The following is a 24,442-nucleotide window of genomic DNA, read 5'->3' as shown; positions in this document are numbered from 1 at the left end:
GAAACTTGTCAGAAGAATCATTTGACCACACGAAGGTGGCAGCATTGTACTTACTCAAAATAATGTAAGGGTAAAGCCAACATCTAATGCTGAAATTGCCTCGGATAGATTACAGAGTCTGAATCCAAGTGACTGAGGATTCCTGGTAAAAATTCCTCCCCTAAAAACCATAGTCAATTCCCCTAGAAAATTCTACTCACTTCTAGGCATTCATTTCTAGGGAGTTTTACTGTGTCTGAGTCTATACATGGAAGTTAAATAGAGAATGAAGTTGGGTAGAGATAAATTCATACTAAAACCACTTTGGACAAAAAGAACCAAGTAATCAAGGCAGAGTAGTTGGAGTTTAAATTATTTATATAGCGCTAAGAACTAAGATGGGACCTATTGCTGAGGAATAGCATGGGTAAAGAGGTCAGGAGACTCAGACTTAAGGGAGGAGAAAATACGATCAGAATAGATTGCATAAAATATTTTGTGAAGAAAAAGAGTGGAGGAAAAACCGAACAGATGAGATCTACAAGCAAGGTCTCGATATCATCTTAGGTTGCTAAAGACAGCATAACTATGTGGTAACTTAACTAGCAGCCTCTATAAGAAATGTCAATGGACATTAATATTTCTGACAATATTTCTTATTGCTAAGCTATGCAGAAAACAAGACTAAGGCGCTATGCTATAAATAGCTGAAAACTCTCTTAATCTTATAATTACCATCAAGATACCTGTTTTCTATTTTCTCCAAAACATATTCGACATCCGCAGCTAGTAATACTAGTACTATCCACAATAGTAATATTGTACAACTAAAGTTGATGGACCTTTCACTCTATGCCAGGCCATATTCTGGATCTTATATATATATATGTATAATCTCATTTGATTATCACAAGGATTATATGAGACAAGTATAATCCACTTTCTGGAGTGAGACGTCCATCCATGCAGACTGCTCAGAGAGTGAAGTCTTTACAATAGATGTGGCAGCTCCCAACTTCTCAGCATCATACGGTCACTAAATAGGAGAGATAAGGGCAGGAAGCACAGAGTCGCTGAAGCCAAAGACTGGGTTTTAGCATCGATACCTAATGTCTACAGCCTATTGAACGTAGAGAAAAAATATCAGTATTTTCTTTTCCTTTTTTTTTTTAAGTTGTTCATTTCTTTTCTTTTCTTTCTTTTTTGGTTTTTTGAGGCAGGGTTTCTCTGTGTAGCCTTGACTATCCTAGGACTATTTGCAGACCAGACTGGCCTCGCATTTACAGTGATCCATCTGCCTCGGTCTCCCAAGTGCTGGGATTAAAGGTGTGCGCCACTATACCTGGCCTGAAAAATCAGTATTTTCTACATTTTGATTTTGTTTTCCTTGATTCTTCTGGCAGACAGCTAACAACCCTGCCCAGCAAACCACCTCCTCCCAGTTCTAATTCACTCAGCACAGTAACTTTCCAAATTACAGCTTTCGGATTTCTACTGTTCTTTGTGTTAGTTAAAATACTTAGGGTTGTTGAGAATAGAAAAACTGGTGATAAGGGGTATTTCTTGGTCTGTGAAATTGAACAGTTCAGATTCTACACATTAAACTGCATCTTCTAGAACCATTTCCTTTCTTCCTTCCTCTCTCTCTTCTGTGGGGTTAGTTCCTCTCAAAGTTACTTACCCTTTGGACTGTCAACTCATGTAGACTCGCAGGCAGAGGAGTAAAAAGGTTACCTATTACTGGGAGCACTCTCCAAATGATAAGCCCTTTTCTTTCAAGAAGTTCTTAGTAAACTTCTTCTCTAGGGTGGGTCATGTGACAATCCATGAACCAGCTGTGCTCCAGGGTGTGTGGGGAGTCTCTTGGTTATTTCTAACCTGGCTCTACCAATCCACTCAAGAGCAATGAGACACCAACATAGGGACTGTGGGGGAATTTTGACTGATCCAAGGAAAATAAACGTAACTCTTTGCCAAATGTCCCTCTGGTTCTCAGCATTACTAGAGGTTCAGCCATGTCAGTGAAAGGTAAAGTCTACAGAATACCACAAATGAATCTGATATATTTGAAAGTGAAAAGCTTTTCTATCAAAACTTTACCAGTACGAAACTGCATGGATTATCACCCCAAATATCCAAACACTTGTTCATTATTACATATATACTATTTTTTAATAGAAAATGGTCCTGGAAGTTGATGTAATGAGAAATGCTGATTTTTTTTTTAATTGAATGAGTGAAATTTATCTTGGGATACATACAACTAAAACAAGTCTAGAAGTTTTGAGAAAACAGATGAGTTTAAAAAAAAAACAGATGAGAATTAAAAAATCAAACAAGAACAAGAGAGAAAAGAAAGGGTAGTGGAAATCCTAGCTTACTTGGATGTAGTTGAAATAATCAAGGCAGACCCAAAGCCAATAGTTAAATGAATTTCACTGACGGATAAATAGTTTGACAGATAGAATTACTATTTCCCTCCCTAAGCCAGCTGCCAGGGAACACTGTCTGCTGCCCAAGGAGCCAGGGAGTGAGTTGTAGCTTGAGTAAACTCAACAGTGTGTGCTAGCTGGCAAACACAAATGTGTTTCTTTGTCCACCCGCCCCCCAGCATCTATTCTCCCACTGAACAAATGTATTCAAGCTAAAATCTAACTAAGCTTCAAGGAAATAAATGATTGCATACATTGAGATATCTACGTTTCATCTAGAATAACCCAGAGATGAGGAGTTGTGTCCAAAAGGCACAAAGACCGGTCATGGTGTTCTGTCTTGCCAACTGGTCTACCAGCCGTGAGCCCTCTCCATTCTAAGTCACGAACCTCATTCCTAGATGTCTCCTTCACTGCCTGTAGCAAACTAGAGATATTCAGGCCCCACTGGCCTAGTCAACATTATCCTCCCCTGTTATTTACACAACCACTTTTGTATAATAGCAACTTGTCTCGCCCTGAACACAAAAGTGTTGCCCTCAGAACCTATGCTACAGGTTCCATTTGCCTGAAATCCCTTGAACATACCTCCTCACCTGTCATCCTAGACCTTGACATGAATGTAAATCAAGTGCCATTCTCTGTCACTGAACTCAAAGAGATCTCTTTCTGCTACAATCTTCAAGCATAATAATTTTGCCTCGGTTCAGGCACTTAACCTGCTGTACATAGCGATGTTCATGCTACAACTCCCCCCCTCACTGGAACATCACAATTGACAGAAAATTGCACATCACACATGAAAGATACATGTTGCCTTTTGAGCAATTCTTTTTAAGGCAAGGAATACAATGTAAGGTTATGATCAAAGTACATTGTAGGCACATATGTTTATATCATAATGAGAGCCCTTATTTTCTAAAATTACTATATGCTATATTTAAGGAATACTCTAACAAGCACCATAGAAGCAAAAGCAAAACTGCCCATGCTGAGTGTGGTAGCATACACCTATAATCCTAGGACACGGGAGCTAGAGACATGGGAATCCTGAGTTCAAGGTCAGCCTATAGAATGAAGATTTTTCTCAAGGGAAAAAGTAGTTGTGCAAAACTAAATTCTTTAGTATTTCTATTACCCCAAGCTATTCTTCTCATAGTCCTTTCCATTTTTTAATAAGGGCAAGTGCATCAGGGCTGCTCATGTCAAAACATGTACTTTGATCAGCCTTTTGTAGAAAATGTAAAAATTTCTAATCATGTTTATTATTAAAACCTATAATTATTACAGTGGTATATTCTCTCTCTCTCTCTCTCTCTCTCTCTCTCTCTCTCTCTCTCTCTCTTCTGCCAAATCCCAAGCTTCAGCTATTTTTTATTAACTAATCATCTTTAAATAGGTAGAAGAAGGCTTACACAACAAGGACAGGTGTATGAGAGACTGTGCTCATCTGGGCAGCAACCAGATCTTGAGGGCTGATAATTAGCATCAGAATACGTAGCACCAGACGAATCCCCAATCCCCTTGATCTTTTCTTATTATTGGTCCCTTTATCCATTAGAAGCCATTTACTCTATATTCAGAGTAAATTAGACTTTAAGTCACCTCTAATGCTAACCTCCATGGGCTCTAACCTGCACTAACGCAACATCATCTATGCCATGGCCTGCATCCTCCCTGTTCCTCTTTCCCCTCAAGATCCTTCCCAAACAGCACACAGAGCAAGTCAGAACACACCATGTCTCTGCATAGATCCCTCCAAATCCCAGCATGCTCGGGATGAAAAGCCAAAGCCTTCATAATTATCTCAAAGGTCTTCCACCAGTGGCCCTGCAACAACCTTTCTGACTTCATTTCACGCTGTTCCTCATCTCCGTAACTTCCTTTCAGCCTTTCTCAAAAAGCAAGCACACTTCTTTGTGGTACCTACCTCTGAGCCTTCTTTCCTGGACCGTTCCTCTACACTGACAGATGCCTGGTTTACTCCTGACCTCCGATGACGCTGCCTAGGCTGCTCTGTAGTAGCTTCGTTGTCCCTCCTTCCCCAGCTTGTTTGCTGGTTTTTTTTGCCTTGAATTTTTATTCTTCTCCAAAGTACATTGGATACAGCATACATTTCTATTATTTAGTTGTTCTCTCTTACTCACTTGCTCGCTCTCTCTCTCTCTCTCCCCCTTCCCTTCTTTCCTCTCCCTCTGCCTCTCCTCCTCCCTCTCCCCTTCCTAAAGGTTATCCAATTCTTAATTAAACCACAGCAGGAGCTCCCATGCTCTCCTGATCTTGTCACCTGGCTGACTGATTTCAATACGAGCCACTCTCTGTTTGGCATATTGCCAGGAACTTCAATCATGTTCCTTTATCAACGGTGGAGTAATTACCTTGCTAAGCCAAAAGGGTGACCACAGAATAGGCAAAGCAGTAATTCCTCTTCAGACCTTTCTCCAGCATCTGTGCGCCATCTATTAAGTGCCTCTCGCACCTGGATGTCCTCGTTGGCTATGCTACTTTCCAATGCTTTCTAAGCATCCTCTGTTTGTGGGTACCAGTCCCTACCCTTGAGGCTTTGAGTGATGCGTGAACAGAAAGACGTTCTCAGCTTCCTAATTGTCTCTCAATTTGCACCCCAGGGAAGACCCCCATCCTCACAAGATGCTCCTTCCAAAAAGCACATCTGACCACAGCAGGCTAGTCACAGAAACATACTGGTGTCACACCAACACTGAAAAAAAATCCTTAAAACAGTAGAAACAGACTGATCTCTATTTTTGTAAAATCTACAGAGGCAGTACACAAAAAGATCATGCATAAATATACAGTGGCATATATAAAACATAAAAATATATAAAATTATAGATACAAATAGAAGTTTGAAAATAATATCAACAAAACACTTTCAGTGCCCTAGTTACCCAAAAGTAAAATTTCATATTGGTTCTTTCCTCCTTTCTTGTTTTGTGGAATTATTTTGCCTGGCTTATTTTAAATCCTTCAAGTGCAAATAGGACTGTGTCATTCCTAGGTTTAAAATGCTTTGTCTGAAAAGATAACAGCAAAGGCAGAGATGAGCTCAGCGAATGACATTCACGCTCTGCCCATCCCTGTGAAGCTACAAATGCAGCTCGGTGGCAGGGAAGAGGTGTCTGTTTTTTCTGCTCATGTCCTGGTCTTCTCCTCCATGAGTGACCATTTGAAGCCCAGGTGACACCAGGAGGAAGGATGGCGTGTGCTAGATGATGGAGAAAGCCCTTTAAAGGCTGATCTTCTCTCCTCGCCCCATCTAGTTGTCTCAAGATTTTGTTCAACACCAAAGTACTACGAATAGCTCTCATTTCTTATCTTTGCATCTGGAAGGAACTACTACAGCACATGAAGCACCAACTTCAAAAAAAGAGGCTCAGAGGCCATTCAGGCAAGCAGTTCTCAACCTGTGTGTCGTGACCCCCTTGAGATCTCCTATATCAAACATCCTGCATATCAGATATTTATGTTACAATTTATAACAGTGTCGAGATTACAGTTATGAAGTAGCAACGAAGTGCTTCTGTGGTTGGGGGTCACCACAACATGAAGAGCTGTATTAAAGAGTCAGAGCGTTAGTTAGTTAGGAAGGTTGAGAACCGACCACTGACTTAGACAATCATTTGGCTTCCTCATTCCTTCTGTAGTGTCAGTGTCTCGGCTCTCCTACAGGTCTCTCCACTCCTGGACCACTGCTCTTTCTCTCCCCCAACACTTAAGACAAAACATAAAACACACATGCCTTCTTCTAGAACGCTCCCTAACTTCTAGCTGCATCTTGGTAAGAGCCTATGGTGGTTTGAATAGGAAAGTCGGGGCCCCAGATTCATGTATTTGAATGCTTGGCTCATAGGGAGTGGCCCTTTTAGGAGGTGTGGCCTTGTTGGAGTGGGTGTGGCCTCGTGGGAGGAAGATGTGTCACTGTAGGGGCGGGCTTTGGGGTCTCAGGTGCTCAAAGGAGGCCTAGTGTCACTTTACTTCTGCCGCCTGAGGACCAATCTTAATCATGATGTAGAACTCTCAAGCTCTTTTCCGGCACCATGTCTGCCTGCATGCTGCCATGTTTCTCACCCTGATGATAATAAACTAAACTCTGAAACTGTAAGCCAGCCTCAGTTAAAGAGTTGCTGTGGTCATGCTGTCTCTTCTTAGCAATAAAACCGTAACTAAGACAAGACCTGATCAATTACTTTTATTAGCAGCCCATCTTCACTTCCGTTCTGGCTATTCACTTTACTTTTCTTACTGAGTGTACTTATATCTGTTTCAGCTGGCATTTGGCTCCTTAGCAGTTAGGATTGTGTTTTGACTATTTACCCTGATTATCTAAACTTGGCCTAAAGAGGCACTCAATAAATGCTGATTAAATAAGTGGGGAAATGAATAGATTATAGAGAATGAAGGTAATAGATGCTCAAAGACAAAAGAGGCCAGGATTTAAAAAAAAAATTGTATTTGTTATCATTTAGAATGAGATGCTGCCGGGTGTGGTGGTGGCACATACCTTTAACTCCCAGTACTCGGGCAGAGGCAGGCAGATCTCTGTGAATTTGAGGCCAGCCTGGTCTACAAAGAGAGTTCCAGGACAGCCAGGGCTATGACACAGAGAAACCCTGTCTTGAAAACAAAACAAAAAGAAGAAGAAGGAGAAGAAGAAGAAGAGGAGGAGGAGGAAGAAGAAGGAAAAGAAGAAGAAAGAATGAGATGCCACACAACAGATCTAATATGCAGAGATTTATTATAAAAGCATGAGGGGAGAAGGGGAAAGGAGTTAGGGCAGAGAGACAGTGGAGAGATTGGGGGGGGGGTGCCATAAGGAGAGTGCAAGAGAGGTGAGAGAGGAGTGCAAAAGAGAGAATTGGCCAGTTGGTCTTTTTTATTCTGAGCCTCTGGCTGTGGCAGACAATGACGTCAGAGGCAAGCTAGAGGCAGGCTAGTGGATTGCTTGTGAACTAACAGTATTCAATATGACTTACCACCCACATCCTGAACAAAAGCCTGGGGAACCTATTGAGGTGGGGACCAACCCTTAAAAGGTCCCTCCATCCCCTAACTCTCTTGCTACTGGTCCTTCCTCATATAGTGTGAACTTGCATCTTGTTTGGAGAAAATGGGAGTATTTGTGGGGGAAGGGGGGAAATGAGACCTACCCTTTTGTTTTGCATCCTACTGCAGAATTATCAATTAGAGACTTTGAGGAGGGAAGGCAACCCAGCTTACACCCCTTTCCCTGACCAATATCATCATGAAATTATTGTCACTAGTACACAGTACCCACAACAAGCCTTCATGCCAAGATTAGCACCTACAGACCCAAAATAGCAGCTGACACAGCCTTCTATTTTCAGAAGGGCACACTTGGGACGTGTTAACAACACGCTGCTGCTGAAATCGCTGGATGCTGAGGACAGCCCCAATGGCAAAGCACTGCAGAGGCAGGCAGCCTTGATCTTTATCTGCTGATAACTCCACAGGTTCTTATAAGGGAATTCCAGAACTTTCTTTTGATAAAGCCTCATAAACTACCAGGTCTGCTGCTGCCGAAACTAAAAATAGCTTAGTCTAGTCAGGGAAAAGGCAGTGGATCTGGAAGTCGGGAAAAGCGGGGAGCTCACTCAGCACCAATTGATCTGAGCCATTTAGCCTCTGAAGCTCTCTGAATGCCCATATTGATATTGGGGATGGCTGGATACCCCCCCAACTTCTCAGGAAACAAGGACAGCATCCGGAAGATACATGATGAGCCCTTCTGCACAATCCTAGGGAAAGAGAGAAGGGGAAAGTAGCCACACACTGGAAATGATCCCCAATTTTACTCTTAGTAGAAAAAGAGCACTACTAATAGTAAGGCTCTTCAAGATCTGAGTGACCCTGAGGTGAGGTGGGGTGCCCTTTACCCTAATGCCTTCTAGTTTATGGTGAAGTGAAAATACTCCTGTATTGGCCAGGCATGGTAGCGCACGCCTTTCATCCCAGCACTCAGGAGGCAAAGGCAGGCGGATCACTGTGAGTTCGAGGCCAGCCTGGTCTACAAAGCAAGTCTAGGACAGCCAAGGCTACACAGAGAAACCCTGTCTCAAAAAAATAATAAGAAAAAAAGAGAAAGTAAAAAAGAAAAAGAAAGAAATATTCCTCTAAGCTCTAGCGCACCCTAACTCCCATACCTAAAATCCATGATATCCTCAGTCAACAGCCAGGACAGGGGAGGGTCCCAAAGTGGCCAGAAAGAGGAACCTGTACTCTCATCAAACAGGAGCCGGAGCCCCCCCCCCCCCCAGCCACAGGACAGATACATATGGCTGGCTGCTTTTCTTCTTTAGGAAATGCCGTTCTATTCTTTCCAAGGACCATGCATTGAGAGGACCCAGACCTCTGCTCAGAATTATTCGATAGTTTCTATGAGGCTCCCATAATATGGGAGAAGGGGCTGCCTCTGACATGGACTCTGGGACCAGGAAAAGATGAGGGAGGGAGCTACAATTGGGATGAAAGGTTAATAAATTAAAAGTAAGTAAAATTTTAAAACTTGAAAACATTGCATAATTAAATTGTCTTTACTAAGCACATTACTGCCACTAATAACTCAGTGATAGAGGCATCACTATTTCCATCTTACAGCTGATAAAACTGACATGAAGAAAGACTAAGTTAGATGGGTGGTGGTGGCGCACGCCTATGAATCCTAGCACTCAGGAGACAGAGGCAGACAATCTTTGTGAGATCAAGGCCAGCTTGATCTACAAGGTAAGTCCCAGGACAGCCAGGGATGTTGCACAGAAAAATCCTGGGGTGTGTGTGTGTGAGAGAGAGAGAGTCGGGGGGGGGGGGGGGAGGGAGAGAAAGGGAGGGAGACACTAAGTTTGGTGTCAGGCTCTTAGAATTACTATAAACAGGCCCAAGATGAACTCTGTTAAGTGTCACATAAAAAGTTATGTGGGTGTGTACATACACATATGTGTGTGTGTATGGATTATGTATCTTACTATTTACCAAAGAAATAATAATAATAAATAAGAGGAGAAGAAACAGAAGCTTATAATTAATGCAAAAATGAAGTTCATAGGTCCAGGATAAATAAATACACCCAGTTCCCAGTGCAGGGAAGGGGAAGTCCCAGGTTAAATGACAAGTGTAACCAGCTGATAACTGAGGAGGAGTAGGTTGAGTCCTCCCTAACGCAAACGTGAGCAATCTGACTATGCTAACGCACGCAGTATGTGAAGCCAGGCTGTGTGCATGTATGTGTATACACGAGGTGGTGTACAATGATAGTATTATTATTTAAAGTTATACAGTTACAAGGTAGAACCAGACACTGGAGCACTGTTGTTCTGCCTCAGTCTGGCCACCTTCTCTCCCAGTAGAACTCACATAAAAAATCGTCCAAACCATATAGATATTTAAGGCCTTTCACTTAATTTGGTAAGTTAACTAATTTCTTTTTTTGTTGTTGTTTTTTGTTTTTTGTTTGTTTTTTTTCTGTTGTCGATGTTGTTGTTTTGGTTTGATTTTTGACAGGGTTTCTCTGTGCAGCCTTGGCTGTCTCAGACTCACTTTGTAGACCACGCCGACCTCGAACTCAGAGCTGGGATTACAGGTGAGTGTCAATGTATCCGGAGCTGGTTAAGCAATATCTATGGGAAGTGTGTGTGTGTGTGTGTGTGTGTGTGTGTGTGTGTGTGTGTGTAGCAATTTAGCTTAATGGTTCCGTGTCATATTATTATTAAGTCTTTAAACAAAAACATTACAGATATCATGGAATCTATGAGAACTCTTTTTGCGTCTTCTGACATTAGCTCTTTCACGTCATATCATTTTATTATTTAAAATCAAGAATCCCACTGTGCCCGAGCACATGCTCTTGGCCCAGCGTATACAGAAACCAATACTACTGCACTGTGGGAATTTACTCTGTTATTGTTTGTTTTGCCAAAAGAACTTTATTGACAATAGATTAATGAGGAGATAGGGGGGAGGCTCAAGCACGTAAGGACAGGTGGCAGAAGAATTTAAGTGGCCTAACAAGGCATATGGAAGGAGTGTTGGGAACATCCACCCCTGGCACAGGGGTCCAGGTAGAACCTGGAAGCCATTCGGGTCCGGGATGCTGCTTCTGAGGGAACCCTTCCCTTCCCACCCATCTATGTCCGGAGGTCAGGTCAGAGAGTTCTGCACATGCACCCTGAAAACAGTCTGAAAGGTTGAGGTTGGGGGAGCACAAATGCATCCGTTGACGACATCCACTTATTAACCATCCACCAGCACGGAACTAAGTTAAGATAGCTGGCACAAACTGTTGCTGCACAGAAAGTGAAAGAGCCCACCCACTTCCTCCGTGTCCCAGCTCAGGCGTTATCTTATCAGCGTCAGGGCTACAGTCAGGGCTACAGACCTGAAGCAGAGCAAGAAGACCCAGGAGGCTCACATCCAATATCCAGTTCCGCTCTCTACCAGCTGGGTGGCCTTGGGGGGGAATCTCCCCATTCTTCTTCCACAGCAAGGAAATAACAGCCCTACTGTGCTGCAAACTGTTGTGGTGTTTACAGATAACGCGTGGAAAGTAGCGGGCACTCTATCTTTTGATCCAGCAACCCCGTTCTGTGAAAAATGGGGCTCATAAAAATGTTCAGAGTTTCTTTGTTACGTAACTATGATTCCCAACATCTAAAAACCGGTCTAGGTGTCATTCTGTAGTTATCTTTCTCATCTGGTCATTTTAAAGGCTCCTTGGGGCCTTCCAGAGATGCATAAAGCCTGAAACCCATAGAAATAAAGGCACACCCCCATTAACTGCAGTGGGGACTAGTCGGTCTCTGCTCATCCCGGCCTATTGCAGCTCAAGTTCTATGGAAGTCTTGGAAGGACTACATGATTCAGGCAGATGCAGTGGGCTTGAGACTACAGGCCAAGAGGAAGAGGTCAGGCTATGGGCTGTGGGCTGCATGTTTGACAGGCTCAGACACTGCAAGCCTTGTTCGGGGGGGGACCCTCACAAAGCACCTCTTTAGGGAAAAACAAGATGTTCTTTGTAAATAAAAGTTCATGCATTTCAATAATGAAGTCATTTTCTAGCACTGTGGTGAAAGATATTCTTTCCTGCCCTCTGGGCGAGGACTGTGCGCTCGTGCACTCGGAGGAAGAGGAGTGGCCAGTGAACCTCTAGGGAAGAAGAGAGCCCCGCTACCTCTAGAAAAGGAGAGAACTCATTCAGAAATGGATACCCTGCCTCTGGCTCCTGAGGTCATCTACCTCAGGCTCCCTCCCGCCCCTGGAATCCCTTTTCCACCCACTTTCCTGTACGCCAGTGGGGGCCACATACAAATCTATATAAATATAGATCAGACATCCGGCGCCTTGGCTACGTCAATAAGGGATGTGGGGAAAGCAATCAGGAACTCGGAATATTCATCTGGAGTCCTTGGAGAGGCTCCAAACTGCGAGGGGAAAGGGGGAGGGGGAGGGGAAGCAGGCGACAAGGAAAGGCCTGACCTCAGGGTCTGAAAATCAACTTGGAGTGGGAGGGCCTGGAAGGGGAAGGTGGAAAGGGAGTGGTGAGAATGAGTGTGGGAAGGAAGCCAGAGCCGCGCCGTCCTCGGTCTCAGCCGCCAGGGAGAGGAGGTGGCCAGGCGCGCTCGCCCGGCTCATGCCAGTCCCGCTCGGCGGCCTTTTGATGCTCGTGGGGCGCTACGCTCCATCCAACTGTTAGGTCCCGGGAGCTCAAGCCTCCACGGGAGCAGCGGGAGGCAAGAGACAAAGTGAGAGAGGGAGGGCGGGAGCGAAAGAGGAGCAAGAGAGGCAGAAACCAAGCTGACTCTCAGTCCCTCTTTTTTTTTTTAATACAACAACCACAACAACAAAGTTGCAACTTGGACTCCCCGCCCAGAGAAGATAAAACACCAGACATCGCCGCACCTCTTCGGGGTGCCCACCAAGACTCCTTAGCTCCAGGAAGGGCCTGTTGAATATCAGCAGAGAGATGGCTTGGGGCACAGCCTGGTGCTCAGTCCTGCCCCTGTGGCTCCTCTGGGGTGCTGCCGGCTCCAGCGCTGCTGCGTCAGGGGACTACAATGCCTTTCCTTTTGACATCGAGGGGAGCTCAGTGGTCGGCAGGCAAGACGCATCTGAGACCAGCGACGCACGCGTGACACTGGGACGCCTGTTGCCCGCTGTTGAGGTACAGTGTTCTCTGCTCTTGCCACCCTGCTCCTCACCTGTGCCAGCCATCGGGGCCACAGTCCTCTTTCTCTCTCCGGGCTCTTTTTTGACAACCTTGACTTTCACCTGGACTAGGTCTCCGTCTCTGTGTCTCCGTCTCTGTGTGTCTCTCTCTGTCTCTCTCTGTCTCTGTGTCTCTGTGACTGTCTCTGTTTCTCTCTCTCTCTCTCTCTCTCTCTCTCTCCCTCCCCTCCCCTCTCTCTCACTCTGTCTCTGTCTCTGACTCTCTCTCCCTCCCTCCCCCCTCTCTCGCTCTCTCTCTCAGTTGATGAGATGAGAACACCTTGATGGGTCTGTTAGACTCACAGAACGCAGCAGTATGTGGGTGGTGGTCTTAGGTGTGTTCCAATGATCATTTTGTCAAGCCTTGGCACTGAATGTGGGTGCCCCTCACTGCCACTGTCTTTGCTGTTTGAACAATGGGAGCAATATTACTGAAAGACCTAACTTGTCTTTTGAAAGGCTGGGGGTGGAGGGGGCAGTTATCGGTGGAGGAAGCTGTTACCAGAATTTCAGAGCAGGTACTTTAAACAGAAATGAACCATTGTAATCCAGAAACAAAATTAAATCAAGCTCCATTCAGTTCCCAAAGTAAAGCTGGTCAGGAAATACTATTGATCAAATGTGGATTCCAATAAATGCTGTTTTTATACACCAAGAGACTTTTAAGTTGAGAAATAGCCAAAGTGTAGACATTTGGAGAAGAAGGATATGTCCATAGTAAGTGATTTAAGAGCCCCTGAGCCTGGACAGACAGTAGCATGTCCAGGCAGTGGGAGATGCTAAGTGAGAGCAAAATGAAGTCGCCTAAGTTCATGGGAAAGGAAAGAGCAATTGGCCTAACAGGATACGTACACTACACACACCTACACACACACACACACACACACACACACACACCACACACAAACACAAACACAGAACACATACACAACACAGACACACATACCACAGAAACACACACACAACACACACACAACACACACATACAAACACAAACACAGAACACACACACAACATAGACACACAGACACACCACATACACACATACAAAACAGACACATACCACACACACACACACACACACACACACACACACACACACACATGCTGCTGTACCTATAGCTACAGCAATCATACAACTGAAGTAGTGGTGCAGGCTGATAATAGTGCTGAAACACTGAAGTGTTAGCTGTTGCTTTTAATTCTACCTATTGGTAATATAACTATAGTTATTAATTATTGAGAAATAAAATGGCAAGATGGTTCTTCTTAAGTGAGAGCCCTCGTCATGCTTCCTCAAAGGTAGAACCAGAACTTTCCAGGCTCTTGTTTCAGGACAAAATAGAACCTCCATGAGAACGAAGGGGCCTGACTTCTGATCACACCCAGACACAGGGGACAGGCCAGACTGCAAAACTCCATCAATGGGAAGGCACTCCTCTGCGCGCTTGGAACCAACCCAGGCAGCATTATCTCCACACCTGTTGCTTCCAGCAGGGAAAGTCCCTGAATGAAATGCTCAATGTAAGGGCAGAATTGATACAGAGTATAAGACACTCCGATTAAACCTGAATTGTAGATAAACAATAAGTCTTTATCATGTGCCAACTGTAAACACTTATGCTATTTTTTTCATGATTCCTCTTGATTCAACTTGTTCAGGCATTCTATATTTAAATATGTTACATCTAAAAAGATGATTATAGCATATCATGTCATATCGTAATAACTATTTTTTCTGTATTTGCATCTCATAATGATTATTTGAATGTTAGGGGACCTTAAAGTGAATGTTGAGGCTGCAAGCAATTTTTCATACAAGTCCAATGCAATGAAAGCAAGGCATTTTAGATGGCAGACTTGCTGACCATATTTAAAGTACAAGTGTCTTGACTTTACCCAAGTAATAGTTTGCCCAAATTGGTGATTAAAAGCAAAACAAAATAAAAAACTCAAGGCTTGGAGAAACCTTTGATACGTATTTTATACTTTCTGTAGCTGTTGCAATGAAGGTGTGCAGTGTCTCACATAGGTATAAGTGATTTTCACTGTTGAGCTATTATCATAGATGGGTTATGTTGAAAAAAACAAACCTTAGCCAGGCGTGGTTGCGTACGCCTTTAATACCAGCACTCGGGAGGGAGAGGCAGGCTGATCGCTGTAAGTTCAAGTCCAGCCTAGTCTACAAAGCAAGTCTGGGACAGCCAAAGCTACACAGAGAAACTTTGTCTCGAAAAACCAAAAAAACCCATAACAGAACAAAACCTTAGTTGGTGCCATTTCTCAGAGATTTCTATGCTTCTATCTGAGTTAATGTTTGTTCAGTTGTATCTATGTTTTCCTATATTCTTCCACTCAGAAAAAAAAAATGTCCCATAGTAAGTTAAATGTGCAATGTTGTCAGGGTCCATTGGGGTCAAACAAAATACTAGTTGGGAAGTTTAGGGGAGAAAAAGAAGATACTAGTTATCCCAGGAAAGATCACAGTAGACAGGGCAGAACGCCGCAACTGTGTCTGCAAAGGACACTTTCCCAAATCTTCCAGCTCCCCTGTGGTCTCCGGATGATCCCAGTGCCCTGCCAGCAGGTTTCCCATGCTCTTTATAGCCAGTGAGCCGATCTTGAACCAAATACATTCCAGAGACTTAATAACATGGCACAACTACTTTACTGGGTTGGGTCAGGAAACTGTATTTACATAAAACAGAACACGGCCGCATTATTCATAGGAGGGGTTCAACATGTGGGTGGGAGGGTGCTCTAAAAATAATTCCACTTTATTTGAATTGGATTTATATGAATGGTTATTCTTCAACCAACTCTCCAAAAGAAGGAAAAAAAAAACCACTCAAGCCAAGCATGGGTCAGTGGGAGGAGCTTGGCAGAAGTCCTCCCATCCCCCTTCTTCCCCACCCCCACCCCCGGTCCATGCTCTCCCCAGCTCCTCCATCACTGTGTGCTTGTCCTAAAGCAGGGTCTCTGACCCAAAATGGTATTCAGTATGAGCTGGAAGCATATGTGAATAAAAAATTAACAGAATGAAAAGACCAGCAGGCCAAGAAGAAAGGTTCCACCTTTCTTTGGGAAAGGTTTCCCTGTAGGATAGAAAGAATGTGAAAGAGACACACCCAGAGGCAACTCTACACTCCACTTGAGGATTTTCCTACCTCTTCTTCTTTTTCTTTAGTGGTTTTGTTGTTGTTGTTTTGTTTTTTAATTTTGGTTTTGTTTTTTTTTTTTTGAGACAGTGTTTCTCTGTGTAGCCTTGGCTGTCCTCTACCTCTGTAGACCAAGCTGGTCTTGAACTCAGAGATCTGCCTGCCTCTGCCTCCCAAGTGCTGGCATCAAAAGCATGCACCTGGCTTCCTCCTGCTTCTTGACAAGCAAATTACTGAGTCCATCACTGCTGAGTGTACAGTAACAGCAGTGACTTTTCAGGAGGTGGGGGTGGGCAAGACAGCCATCAGTAAGACTCAAAAGGAGCATTCAGTATCCTGGCAGCATTTTGAAAGGAGAAGAGGGCCTAATTCACTTCGTCAGGTACACTGTAGCAAGTAAAACTAAGTGAAAGTATAAAAGTTGTGTGTGCAAGTGTATGAGTGTGTATGTATGTGAGTGTGTGAGTGTATGTGAGTGTATGTGAGTGTGTGTGTGTGTGTGTGTGTGTGTGTGTGTGTGATGGTTTATATAGTTAGTTTGCCCAGAGAAACTGTTTCTTTCCCCTCTTGCCTGTAGGGTTGTTATGATTTATAGAAAAGATGAGACAAAGGTAGGGATGTAGGGATTTTGTTCTGAGTGATCAGAACCTCCCTGAAGTCTTCTTGACCATCCCAGAAGGGAAAGAAGGCGTGGAGAGAGAATGGCACCGGAGGAGAGACAGGCGTAGAGTGCACCCTCGGGGAAAATGAGATTCTTGCCTATTGAGACACAGGCCAGGAGTCAAGCGAGGCCAAGAACACTGGGCCAGAGGTAGACGCTAGACGGAGGCCACGCAAAGACATTGAGAAATGCATAGCAAAGAAGGAACGCTGGAAGGGCCAAGTGGGCGTGGGCCGAAGTGAGTTCCACCGCTAAGTGAGAAAAATAAGTGAAATCGCTGATCAAGGTGAGGAAGCCCCCCGCCCCCAAAGGAGGAAGGAGGACTTCATGGCTAACCTGAGTGGGTGTTACTGTTACTATCGTTACCGTGCTAACTTCACCGCCCCACCCCCACCCCCACCCCACTCCCGCGCCCGCCAAAAATATCAGTGCTTCATGCGCCCATGGACAAAGTGACTCGTTTACAGAAGTGCTACAGGAGACTAGCTCTGAGGGACTTTCCCCTCTTTCTTGTCTGTGGTGGCATGTGGCCCCGCGCCCTGCCACACTGTTAGGCTCCCTGCCATTGACTGAAGGGTTGCAGAATGTTTACGCAAAGTCTTTGTATCTCCTTGACTATCTGCTTTCCTTTTTCTTATCTCAGCCTCCTTGCTTTGAAAAAGATTATGTAGACAATAAATCTTCCAGCCACGAGCCTAGGCAGCTACCCTGGAGTGCTGCTCCACCAGGAGATCGGGTCTTTGGAACCTCCGTTTCTTTTATTCACACAACAGGTATATCTAGATAGAGACTTAGCACGTACAAGAGGAATGAAGGAAAGAAAGAAAGAAAGAAAGAAAGAAAGAAAGAAAGAAAGAAAGAAAGAAAGAAAGAAAGAAAGAAAGAAAGAAAGAAAGGATAGTTTCACCATTACCCTCCAGTGGCAAGCAATCTGAGAGAAATAATACAGCCAGCATTGCACAAAGCACAACGGACCGATGCTCTGGTAGGAGCGGCCACATGCGCTTTAGTACTACAGAGAAAATGAGGTAGACCAGGAGGACATGATATTCTACGCAACAAACAGCAGAGTTTCTATACATCTTACTTTAGAAAGACTGGGTTATCATAGCGGTGGCGGAGCTAACGCTACCTAAGATGTTCCTGTCACCGCCATGATAAGTCAATAGAACTAGGCAGCTATCACCTACCCCTCCCCGCTCCCCCCCCTTTTCTGCCCCCCCCCCCATTTGCACAAACATGGAAACAGGTACAGAGCCAGGAACCCAAGTCGCTCTCTCTCTAGCTGTGAAATGGCTAGGCCCAGAAGGAATTTATTTATAAAAGCAATTTGACCCTGCAGGAATATCTAGAAAATTATACAGAACCATCCTTAGGGACTCTCTTATTAAAATTTTGGGAGCATTTTTTTTTAATGAAGAAGTATAAAATAGCATGCCAAGCATTATCCAGTGCTAATGGCAGAGTCTTGTAAGCTGCATAAACTGACAACTGAAGACTTGGTAGCTGAAGACTCCTTCCCTGACTTGCCTAGTAACTTTACGATTTTCTTTTTCTTTTATGGCGGCAGTGGGGAGGGGGCGCACTTAAGGTGGTATGCGAGTGCCTTGGTGTTTGTGTACTGGTCAGGAGAAGCAACTCAGGAGCAAGAGTTCACTCACATTGTAGATGTGTCAGAATCGTTGCTGCTAAAGCTTCCATTTGCATTTATACACTTATACTTATAATTTGCCCATATATGCACAGATGTGTACGTGTATAGAGCATTTGTTTGTTCATCCAGCCACAGAAATAAGTGTGGTTTCTTCCTCTTGAGGATATGAAATGCCACTATGAACAACAGCGTGTAACTCTCTGGCTCTGACTTTCTGTTTTCAGTTCTTTTGAGTACCTATCCAGAAGTGGAATTGCTGGATCCTGTGGCTCAAAGGGATTTTTAAAATTAGGATTGCTACAGAAGCCATGCAAAAATTCTCTAAATGGAGCCAGGTCAGGAGACAGTCCTCCGGAGTAGAGCTCAGGCTTGCCTGCTCTTACGGAAGCTTGTTTGTCTGTTTTTTAAGAGAAGACAGACCAGGCACACACCATTAATCCCAGCACTTGCGAGGCAGAGGCAGGAGGATCTCTGAGTTTGAAGCTAGTGTGGTCTACAAAGTGAGTTCCAGGACAGCCAAGGCTACACAGAGAAACCCTATCTTTAAAAAAAAACAAAAAAACAAAACAAAAAAAACAACAAAAAAAACTAATCTGTATTCTTTTTTTAAAGACAGGATTTCTCTGTGTAGCCTTAGCTGGCCTAGACTCACTTTGTAGACCAGGCTGGCCTAGAATTCACAGAGATCCGCCGGCCTCTGCTTCCCCAGGTGCTAGGATTACATTCACACCACTAGAATCTGGATTAACCGAAATTGGTGACTCAATTTCTAAATCTCTTCAAGGCCAAGTATATCTGAAGGCCAGACTTAGCCCAGGGGCAGTTTCCTTGCTGTCTCCGTCCTATCTGAAATTCACCTTTCTTCAGAGGTAGAACATGGACCTGTGGCCAGACAGACGCGTGAATCAGTGTCCAGACTTCCAGCATCGTCACTTTGTGCAAATGAGCTCATCTGTTAGGGATTGCCTTTTTTTTTTTTTAAATCATAAAATCAGTGGAAGCATCCTTTGCCTCACGAGATTGTTGGGAAGTTGCACGTAGATGCGTCACCGCCTCAGCCTCTCCTCTGCTTTCCCCCTGCTCCTTTCTTCCGCTGGTACGTCAGCTGTGACGTCAGCTAAGCTCAGGTACCACGTGGCTAGCGTCTTGCGAAATGCTCTTTGTCATCTAGGTCTTTTACCATTTTGTAAAATTGATTACTTTCAACTTTTGACTGCATATTTCCCAGTTGTGCAACCCAAGAGCAGAGGGACCGTAGTGTGTCTCTCATAAGCATTGTCTTTAATAGTTTTCAAATAGGTTTTCACCAGCAATACAGTATCTGAATAGTTGTGTGTGGGGGGGGGGAGGATGGGTTTTTCTAAATTTCTAGGGAAGCCAAGTGTCAGCAACAACAAAGCAAAGAAAATAGGTATAAAATTAAGAAATAAAAAAATAAGTAGTTGGGCCGGGCGTGGTGGCACATGCCTTTAATCCCAGCACTCAGGAGGCAGAGGCAGGTGGATCTCAGTGAGTTCAAGGCCAGCCTGGTCTACAAAGAGAGTTCCAGGATAGTCAGGGCTATTACACAGAGAAACCTTGTCTCAAAAAACCAAAAAAACCAAAAAAAACAACAACAAAAAATTAAGTAGTTGGGAAAACGAAATGACAAGTTCACAAGTATTCAAATCTGACTTGTAGTTTTATGAAGTACGTAATGCCATAAAAAGTCTTAGGGGATTTGCTTGCTCATTACAATTGTATAAACATAATGGTGGACAGATATAATTTTGAGACATTTGAGTTAGAAACCACTCAAATCAGTTTTTTTTTTTTTTTTTGGTGCATGCTATAAGCCCCCAAATTAGTATTTATAAATAATTACTAGTTTTCTAAAGTAAGGCCGTCTGTGAGTTCATTAAGATATAGTGACCATAGCCAGATATTTAACCACCCTCCTGGGTTTCCCAAGAGCAGCGCGCCACTTTCAACTGTTTTCCTCTTTCACTCCTGGTGTGGTGAAGTTAAATTCTGGGAAACGGCTTGCTGAAGGGAAGCCGAACCACAGATGTTTGTAATTCCAGCTTGAGTTTCCCATCAAAGTACTAATGAAATTCAGCTGCCAGCAGCGCCTCTGAGGGTCTGTCTTTTTGTCATGAGAAAAACTTGGGGGGAATGGCATTCCGAGGCCGAATGGTAGTGGGAACGTTGCCAGACTGGAACCCAAATATCCTGCATAAACACAAACACATAAGAAGCTGCTTCTGAGAGAGAGGGGAGAGTGTGTGGATGTGCCTTAAAAAATAATAATAATAATATGCAAAATGGCCCTCTTCTAACTTTCAGGGCTGCTCAAAACTTGTAATTTGGGAAAGTTGGAGGTCTCGGGCTTATGTAAATATAGGGATGCAGCTATGGCGACGAATCCCTGAGAACAGCTTAGTGGGAGCAACTCTAGAACACACATTAGTACAAATCCCATGCCGACCAGAACAGAACTCTGTGCTGGACCCTTCAGCTAAAAGCTCTTCCGCAGGCTTTGTGTGTTCGTATTTATTTTGAAGTTATGGGGTAATGTCGTTGGCTTAGAGAAAACTGGAGCCTCTGGGGATCTAAACAGTGTTCAGTTAAGCTTGCCTTGAGGCTACGACAGCTACGTGGAGGATTGTTGTCCATGCCAAGTACACAGCAATGCAGGGAACAGAACTAAACACTTCTATAAAGGACTGCAAAGCATAGTAGCTAGAAGCAGGAAAGATGGAGAGTGAGCCTCAGAACCTTAGTTTCTAGGACTGTAAAATTGTCTCCAAATCCTCAAATAAAAGTAGCAAAATGGCTGCATGATGGTCAAAAGAGATCCGTGCCCTCCCCCCCCCATTTTTTCCTAAGTATGTGATACCACAGCACAAACTCCACATCTCAGTCTTCTGTTTTATTTTTTAGCTATTTATGTATGTGTACGTGTGTGTGAGCATGTGTGCTCCGCATGCATGCAGGATCCTATGGAGCAGAACAGGGAACTGGATTCCCTAGAGTTGGAGTTACAAACAGTTGTGAGCCTCTGTGTAGGTGCTAGGAATCGAACCTGGGTCCTGAGGAAGAGCAGCCAGTGTTCTTAACCCCTGAGTCATATCTCCAGCTCACACACACACACACACACACACACACACACACACACACACACACACAAGCATACACACACCACAGATGAAACGCTATATTCCTGATATTGAAGACCAAATGGAGTCGGATTGCTTGGACATGAGTGTTTCATTGTAGTGCAGAAATAATTGCTTTATTCTCTTGTCTTCCCTGGGTATTGTTATCTGTCAAAATCAATGCTAACAGACACTCCAATTTTCCCTCAGAAAGAGACAAGCTCTAAAGCCTTTATTGCAGCACATCAGCTGGCATGAAAGAGACCTGCTTAAGGCTAAACCCTGTTTGATAGCCAGTTGGAGGTAGATACAAAACCCTACTGTGCCCTGAAGTCAAATAAATCATCAGATGCTCAGTGCTAGAAAGGAAATTCGGAGATCCAGGCCTTCTCACTTTGTAGCTGAGGAGTTAAGCTGGGCAGAGGGAAGCAGCGAACTCCTTAGAGACAGCTCACAGAACTCTGTCTTCCGGCCCTGCCTTGAATTCTTCCTGGTTGCGTCAGTAGACTTAGTCACCTTAAGTAATAAAACTAGAGACCTCAAACACACTGTTAGTCACTGAAGTCTTCATTGCTTCTCTCTATCTTTTTTTCCTTTATTAATTTATTCTTGTTACATCTCAATGGTTATCCCATCCCTTGTATCCTCCCATTCTTCCCTCCCTCCCATTTTCCCCTTATTCCCCTCCCCTATGACTGTTCCTGAGGGGGATTACCTCCCCTGTATATGCTCATAGGGTATCAAGTCTCTTCTTGGTAACCTGCTGTCCTTCCTCTGAGTGCCACCAGGTCTCCCCCTCCAGGGGGCATGGTCAAATGTGAGGCACCAGAGTATGTGAGAAAGTAATATCCCACTCTCCACTCTACTGTGGAGAGTGTTCTGTCCATTGTCTAGATCTGGGTAAGCCTTCACTTACCAGGAAACTGAAACAGAGGGGAGGACATTCTATTGGGACTCTAGATGAGAGAAGCATGGGAGAATGGCAAAGTAAAAAGATCCAGAGGGTCCCAGAAACCTACAAGTAGAACATTATGATAGGCAGATTTGGGCCCAGGGGTCCCGCTCAAACTAAGGCACCAGCCAAGGACAATACAGGCGGTAAACTTTAAACCCCTACCCAGATCTAGCTTCTCTCTATCTTTGCCTTGAGTCGCCAGTAGGAGAGTCTTGAGGCCCTAAGTAAAGCTGAACTAGGAGCCTAGACCAACCTTGATGGTACTTCACTCAATCAAAATGCATCATTCTTGGTAGAGCAAGAAACATGGGCAAGTCCCTTTACCTCCTGTGACCCCGGAAAAAGGAGGACAGAGAAGGAAGAAGATGCAGTACTCACTGTTGATGATCTTCCTTTTAACAGCATATCCTAACAGATTCAAATCTACACCGCTCTACCAGGCTTCAGGAGCACAATCAGAGATGTTATCCCTTAACATCCTAAGAGTCTAGAGAGTGTGGAATAGTTGGCCTGGAAGAAGGAACAAGAAACACTTGAATGGAGTACTTTCCTGGCCTCCCATCACCTTCCATGAGTGAGCCTGCGGGCAGCTGCAAGTCAGGGTGCTGGCCAAGCACAGACCCGAGCTTTCCACAATGACGTGGAGACGAAGTGTCTCAGACAGTATAAGCTGCAGACACCTCATGCACACAAGGTACATCCTTCTGTGGTCAACAAATCCTATGCCAGGGTTGTCTAGCTAATCCCGCCTCCCCTACTCAGACCCTTTAGGATGAAATGAAATATGAAGCCCCAGAAGGAGAGCACGGATCTATACCTAAGTGCCAGTCAATTATCAGCTGGCAGAGGGACGACGGAGGAGACCGTGCTTTCCCTCAGGGGAAACGACAAAGCAAACTAGCAATGGCTTGATGCATCATAAATATCAAACACAACCACCCCATCTGCCATGCACCAAAGAGTTGCCCACTGGGTCTTAATGCTGCTGCAAAGGGAATTTAAAGCTTGCTCTAAATTCAACAGGACACATTGGGAAACAAATACGTTCTAGGAACTTTCTGGAAATCAGAGTTATGTTAGGACTGTGGTGTTGGTAAATGGCTGATTGTTGCTGGCCGTGGGGCAGCAGGGTCTAAAAGACTGATCCTCACGGGCAGTGCACAGGCTGGCAGTGCAGAGAGAGTCAGAACCGGAGTCTGTCTTTTTACCTATCCAACGTCCTCATTAGTACACCGGAAATACATGCTCAACTCTAAAGTGGAGCCATATTGGAGTTTTGGATGAGCTGGGAGAGATGGGCATGTGTGGTTCTAAAAGGGGAAATTATATATATATATTTGGGAGGAAGAGAACAAGCAAAACTATTAAACCAGATCATAGCTGAGTGATGCTCACAGATCAGGTATTATTAGACCTTTGCTCCAAAAACATAACTTTAAAATAGAAAAGCAAAGCAGAATTCTGCTTTGCCGGACCTGGAGGAACCTGAAGATGAAGGCGCCTCCCAGAAACATGGCAACATGTGTGGGTGTTTGGAACTGGTTTTGAGTAAAGGTGTAAAATAACTGTTCCCACCTAGCCCTTCCTAGTATCCATAGCTATACAGAAACGGGATAGCTAAAGAGTGTGTCCATGAGGGAGGACCGGAAGAGGTGGCCAGAGAGGAATTTACTTGTGAAATCCGCTGGACTATAGAATGTCACTTTGACTCTTTAAGACTCGGTACAGCTGTGACAGTTTTCCTTCACAGCAAGGCCGTCATCCTGATTCAGGACAAGTGTCTGTGAAATAAAGATAGTGTCACAAGACAGATTGAAAACTAATTCCCTAAGATGAAAACTTTCCAGGTAATTCCTCCAGAGGAGGTTTTCTAGCATGTTCTGGAACGACAAAGAAGCACCATTTGAGTTCCTGCATGTCTCCTACAGGAAACAGGTACCCCCCAACCCCATTCTCCCTACAGGTTCCAGGTCTCCTTTAAACTGCTTTATCCCTGAGGCCGAGTTCTAAGGTCTTTTAAGCTTTGATTGCTAAAATGCATGATTCACACTCTGGGACCTGTCCCCTTTCTGGGCCCTTTATCTGTCTCCTTGCTTTATTTACCTAACAACCCTGAGGAAGACGTTCACAGGAGCCCCCTTCTAACAAACAGGAAATGGAACCACACAGCAGTAGCTCACTCAAGGTCATAGCCAAGAATTCTGCTTCCGGACTCTTATTATTTCTACTA

The 24,442-nt window shown here is 44.2% G+C and overlaps 1 protein-coding gene and 1 long non-coding RNA gene across 3 annotated transcripts in view; one reads left to right on the top strand and one right to left on the bottom strand.

The window, feature by feature from the left end:
- The window catches only part of LOC311594777, an 81,824-nt gene that overhangs the window by 19,502 nt on the left and 37,880 nt on the right, over positions 1-24,442 (bottom strand). The window contains exon 6 of one of the 2 annotated variants that reach the window (XR_014778211.1): positions 19,504-20,331. The exons of the other annotated variant lie outside the window; for it this stretch is intronic. This is a non-coding gene — a long non-coding RNA (uncharacterized lncRNA). Of the gene's footprint in view, positions 1-19,503; positions 20,332-24,442 lie in introns of those variants that run through there. 2 annotated transcript variants of the gene reach the window in all.
- LAMA4 (laminin subunit alpha 4) overlaps positions 11,901-24,442 on the top strand; it is a 150,765-nt gene continuing 138,223 nt past the window's right edge. Inside the window, exon 1 of the mRNA XM_084776780.1 lies at positions 11,901-12,603. Coding sequence (XP_084632906.1) covers positions 12,406-12,603 — 198 coding nt within the window. The 5' untranslated portion in view covers positions 11,901-12,405. The remainder of the gene's footprint in view (positions 12,604-24,442) is intronic.

The sequence above is a fragment of the Acomys minous genome (assembly GCF_964271855.1).
Source record: "Acomys minous genome assembly, chromosome: 3".
Lineage (NCBI taxonomy): Eukaryota > Metazoa > Chordata > Mammalia > Rodentia > Muridae > Acomys > Acomys minous.
This window is presented reverse-complemented; position numbering and strand designations above follow the sequence as displayed.